The sequence below is a fragment of the Lineus longissimus genome, chromosome 4 (genome assembly GCF_910592395.1).
Source record: "Lineus longissimus chromosome 4, tnLinLong1.2, whole genome shotgun sequence".
NCBI lineage: Eukaryota > Metazoa > Nemertea > Pilidiophora > Heteronemertea > Lineidae > Lineus > Lineus longissimus.
In genome coordinates, this window is record NC_088311.1 from 8,769,150 (window position 1) to 8,775,150 (window position 6,001).

A 6,001-nucleotide genomic window follows, 5' to 3' on the forward strand; every position below is an offset into this window, starting at 1 on the left:
CGTGTTGTAACCATATTGGCAACAGGGTGGTTTAGCTACCAGGCACAATTTCGGCTTGTTGTGATTGTCTCGTCTCTTGCTCACCATACTCTCAGCATGGTGGAGCAGCCAACACTAGTCAGAGGTGGTTGTGACTGACTATCCCAGCTCTCTGAACATGTTGGCCACAACTTGGTTTAGTTGCCAAGCTCAATTTCGTCTTGTTGCGACTGTCTCGTCTCCTTTTCACCATACTCTCAGCATGGTGGAGCAGCCAGGTCTGTTCATATGTGGTTGTGAATGTCCCACCTCTCTCACCATGTTGGCAACACAATGGTTGAGCTGCCAGGCTCAATTTCGTCTTGCAGCGGCTGTCTCGTCTCCTGTTCACCATACTCTCAGCATGGTGGAGCAGCCAGGTCTGTTCATATGTGGTTGCGACTGTCCAAGCTCTCTCAGCATACTGACAAAATGGTGAAGAGGCGAGGCCCGCAGTTTTGGCGATTGTGACAGTCTCGTCTGCCTCACCATGTTGTCGATACGGTGGTGGAGCAGCCAGGGCAAGTTCTGTCCGTTTGTTAATTTCTGGTCTTTTTCACCATGTGGTCCGATTTGGTCTGGTTGTGACCATTTGGTCTGGCTGGTCCGATTGTGACCAACATCTCTCTCATCATGTTCCATTGGTTAAGATGCCAGGCTGAACTTTTGGTTGGGACTGTCTCATCTCTTTTTTCTTATATCAATATTATGATGGAGCAGCCAGACCATGCCCGGTCCACTTGTGACAGTCACATCTCTCTTACCATGTCAGAAAAACAGAGGAGCAGAGAAGCAGGTTTGGGTGATTGAGACAGTCCTGTCTCTCTCATGACCCTGTTGGAAACACGGTCTAGGTGCAGCCAGGGGTCTCCTTGGGGACTGTCTCCATTATTTTATCATGTTGGCAACAAGGTGGAGGTGCAGCCAGGCCCGATTTGGTCTGGTTGCGATTGTCTCATCTCTCTCAGCATATTGGCAACATGGTCGTGGAGCGGACAGGCCCAATTGCGACTAGCGATGACAGTTTTGTCTCCTTCACCATACTGTCAACCCGAAGCAGTAAGGCGCCTCCAGTGTTTCATTAACCATATCAGAAAGTGTAAAGTAAGAAGTCAGCATTGGTACTTTTATACGCACGAGGCTTTATGATAGGCAGAAGGCAAAACAACCAGTCTTGATCAGTGTGACCTCTTTCACAACTGGCAAAACATTTCCGGTCATGGAAGAATTTGATATAGGAACATGCAGTTATTGCACCAGTTTGGAAGTTGCATTTACAATGACAAATATTTTCACATCACGACAACCACAGTTCACTCCCTATCCCAATTGCGAATATAAACCACTGGCCAGCAGAATGATAGGACTTTCACATATTACGTGACCCATCACATCAAAATGGGTCTCAAGTCACATTGGGCAATGGGGCTGCATATTGAGTTAACCAGATGTCCATATAGCTTTGATCGTGAGCTCTCCATTTTAATACCATGTCCATCCCCATATCTTTTGTGGTGCGTGATATATATATAAATTTGTTCGGAGAAAACAACAACATTTTACCAACAAAAATAAAGGGTTCTATGACAATAAATTAACCATTTTCTTTTGAGAGGACTTAACAAAATATGCTTTAAAATGTATTTCGAATTACAGTTTTGCCAAATTGACTTGTAGAATACTTAGAATAGATGGTGTTTATGAGGTTTATTATGACATAATCTAAAGGGGGTCAAAACTGACATTATTTTATATTGTCAGTGCTTGTTCAATTTCAGCCCTGGTGACTTACTTCCCAACTACTTTGGTGTGATGGGTCCCAAATATGAAGCTTTCACTTGAAATAAACCATTTGTTCAAGTGTGTCTGAAAAGTTGATAACAGTTCTACTGCCCTCGATTTCTACTTGATCATAAACGTAACGGCGGTTTATCCGACAGTCTATTCCACATTTCGTAGATTTGCACTTGGTACATGGAAAATGGCACCCGTCACATTCTTCAAGAAGGCAGTCGCAGAGATCGCGGAGATCATCTAAGAGTCGTCCATATTCATCATACATCTGATTCTTCCTCAGGCTGAAAGGAAAAACATTAAAAACTTTATTGTTATTTGCAATTACATGTTTAGGTTTACGTTTAATACAGTATCCTCAGTGTACCAATCAGGGGAAAAAATCATCTATTTTAGGCCACCTGCACTCAGTAGAACCTCTCTGTTTAAAGTGGACTATAGGCAGGAGCGGAGGGGCTATCTTATCATGAAAAAACAAAACAAAACCTTACGTGTCTTAGAACTACCTACAGTGGAACCTCTCTATTTAGGACACCCTCGGGACTGAAAAGTATGGTCTATATTAGAGAGGGAGGTGTCCTGACTAGAGAGGTCAAATTGAATGGGAATGAACCAGTTTGGGACCAAAACTAGTGTCCTTAGTAGAGAGGTTGTCCTTAATAACTCACACAACGTAGTGAGTGTAATGGTTACGTATGTATATAAAGTGTAAACAAAATTCATATATCCATCATGTCCATCGAATCTGAAAAAAATTGTGCAGACCCATGACAGTTCCGGTTCCGGTACAGTTTGTTGCATTCCATACGGGCCGCGCTTGCCGATCCTGCTTTCACGACGCACCGCAACCACAGTTACCATGATTCCCGTTGTTGACGCAATTATTTCATTACGTCATGAGCCATTGACCAATCACGCAAGTAGATTTATTCACACCGGCGCCACTGTCTTGAAGTGTATCTAAAAATCGTCTGCTAGAACAAACAGGACAACAACGTCGGCGGAGACAGTTGTGACATTTCATTGCAGACGAAGTAAACGTCCTCTTCTTCTCGATTTGCTATTACTTTAGTTTACTTTAGTTCATGAATAAAACTTGTGTGTGAGTATTTCTACTCATTTATGCAAGTTTTTGTTTTTTTCAGAGAACGGGGGAGGGGGTTTGGGGGACTCATCCCCCAATGTACTGGCTATATATGTCAGAAGGACAGTTGTGTGAGTTCACTAGAGATTGCTCTTTACATATTAGAGAGGTGTCCACTAAGGGAGGTTTCACTGTACTTACTTTTCTTTATAAATTCTCCGGTTCATTTTTCTCATTTCTCTACTACTTCTTTCAGGATCAAAATTATCCATGAATTTTCCAGGATTTCTGAAGTTAAGCATTCTTAACTCTTTCCTAGTCTGCAAAAAAGAATCAGGTATGGATGTTTTTAGTAGGTAGACATGTTCCTCGGTATTGTTTGCCCCCACACAGGCTTCATTTTGTAGAGGTCTTCTAAAATTTGACTGAAACTGCACTCCATAGAAAATCTACAAAATCTTTACAGCTGTTTCTTACCCTTTGTCGTCCAGTTTCTAGGTCAATTTCATCTCCAGAATTTTCTTCTTCTCTACTATTTTCATCTCTATTACTCATTCCAGACTTTTGATTTGAATCTCTGGTTCTATTAGAGAAATTAGAGTGTCGACTTGATTCGTCTCCTTCCATTTTTTATGTTTTTTTAATTCTTTGATAAACCTTGGTGAACGATTTCTGTTCTTCCCGTGGCTGACCCTTGACGAAAAAGGGCTTGGTTATAATAAAATAGACAGTCCACAAGTGCCATAACAGACGAGGCTGTTTCCTGTTCGAGTTTTTTTCGCCTTTCTTGACAGCATTTCTTGACAGATCGTATAGCAGAACACCAGCCCAGATGGGGTTAATATGATCATAAAAGTTAAATACTCTCCCAAACGATGAAGATTCCTACAAAAAAATATTCACACAGTCTGAGCCAAACAGGCGGCAAGGACCCAGGATCAAAAAATGAAAAGTGCCGGTGTGATGTATCAAGAGCAGGTTGTGACATCGTCCTTTGGAAGCCCTCGGTCCCCTCTAATAATGTTCCACTGTTAGGAAGTCTTACCGCAATTGCTTGGTGGTCTTGCCTTGGAGGTAGGCCTGGGTTCCAGTCCATCATCACAACTGTCATCAAAATTCCAACACATGAAGAAAATTTATAAAAATGGTAGATCTGTCGAGGTTATTTGCAAGACTAATACATGCAAATACAGCTAATAGGCCCCACCCTGTGTCTTATTTCATTGGCAATACCAAAAAATATATTCATGCAAAAGGCATAAAAAGAAAGTCCGAGGACATGCTCAATTTCATAGGGAAGTGGCTTAGGCGACAGTGCTGCTATCTAGCGGTAGAAAGTTGAACGTTTTTGGACGAAGATTTCAGTTCCATTTTCTGCCGCGAGACAGCGCCACTGTCGCCTAAGCCAATTTCACACTGGGTCCTTGAATTGATGACCACACTCACTAATTAAAAATTGACTAAAACCGTCTATGGTGACGATAGACTCGCCGAGAAGTTGTGGCAGATGAAATGCCAGGTGAAAGGATCCAAAGGAGTGCCTTTTGCCCCAATATAATTCCTGGGACAGAGGGTGTTCCAGCGAGTTGGCAATGGCCCAGAACAGGCAGATTGAAATTGATGAACCGGTGTGATGGGTTATGCAACAGACTTCTCCGGTGGTACTTTAATGTTTCTTTTAACAGTCACTGATCAATTTTGAGGTGATCCTGAAGTGCTCTCAGCACCAGATCAGCATCGAACAAGAACGTAACATGAATTTACATAAAAAATTGATCATTTATTTAACAATTTTGAAACTTATTCATTACAACAACTCTGACATGGGTTCCTGTTGACATGTCTCGCCAGAATCTGAAGTGCATTTTGGCTGCTGACAGAAGTGGGTCAGGCAGATGGACGCATCAAATGCTGTACACTCAGTTTGACGATAAACCAAGGAGCTTAAATGGCACTTCTAAATTTAGGACATGTACCAACATAGTTTAATACTCTATTCCCTTTTCTAAGAGACCACCCGACTAGGTCAATGTTGGGCGTTTCATTTTTATTCTCATGCGGCATGTCATTTCTAAGGCCATTGACTTCTTTGGGACTGGATATAGGTCTACTGTCTTGGTATTAACAATGAAGCACCCGACATTGTCGGAATCACATGGTCTCTTAGAAAAGGGAATAGAGTATATTAAAAAACGACCAACTGTCATTGATTTCTATCCAAACTGAAATTCTTTTGCATTTTCCCCAGAAGGATTGCAGTAATTTCACCCCCTAAGAACCGAAATTAAAACACCAACAGGATCATCCCTTGTGGGATGCACTAAGGGATGCACTTCCACGGTCAAGCCAACTTCCATCTTCAGATTTACCAGGGTTGGCGCGCCCGTTCGCATTTTCGCCACTTGCGAATGCTGCACAGGAGTGGCGAATGTAAAACAATGTCTGGCTAAAAATTTTGCGAATTCAATTTGAGTTGCCATGATTTGGCGAGAGAGTAACAGTGTTGTGCGAAAATTGATCAAAGTCTATCAAAAAGATCCACTTCCACACCAAATGCACCAAGGAACGATCGTTAGTCAGTCAAACTTTATCATATTTGCGGGCGCTATCACACGTGGTTGCTATAGTCTGCATTGTAGTTCTACCCGTTGCCGCCACAGTGATTTTGGTGGCGCTGCTGGTCGCCTCACGCATTATCGGCTGGTTTCCCGCTCGCTTCGTTGCCATGGAGTCTCCGGTCACGGGTTCCTCGAATCGTTCGTTGATTTGCTAGTCTCAGTACTGGCGGGCTGCCATTCTCGCACATGTTACTGTGGGCTGGGTCGGCCCCAAGATGGACAAACGATCGGTAATGGCTAGAGCTGACTCAATATGGCTAAAAGTGACAGCCACTTGGCTAAAAAGCAGCTAGGAGGAAAAAATTCACAGAGCCAACCCTGTTTACGTCTGAATAAGTTATCAGATCAGCAATTATCGTGCCATTGATGTTTCATTTTGGCCCCCCTTGCTTTACGAAAATATAAGGCCCAAAAAAAAGGTCACAGTGTGTTGCCATCGTATCATATTTAACCCTTAAATGCCCCCCCCCCCCCCCATGCATGGAAT

General features: G+C 42.8%; 1 protein-coding gene across 1 annotated transcript; it reads right to left on the reverse strand.

The window, feature by feature from the left end:
- Positions 1–1,145: 1,145 nt before the first annotated feature.
- LOC135486513 (ARL14 effector protein-like) lies at positions 1,146–3,531 on the reverse strand. The gene is made up of 3 exons (XM_064769348.1): positions 3,374–3,531; positions 3,098–3,216; positions 1,146–2,096 (listed from the first exon to the last, which is right to left on the reverse strand). The coding sequence occupies exons 1-3, from the start codon at positions 3,521–3,523 to the stop codon at positions 1,853–1,855; spliced, it is 513 nt and encodes a 170-aa protein (XP_064625418.1). The 5' UTR covers positions 3,524–3,531; the 3' UTR covers positions 1,146–1,852.
- Between the last annotated feature and the right edge of the window lie 2,470 nt (positions 3,532–6,001).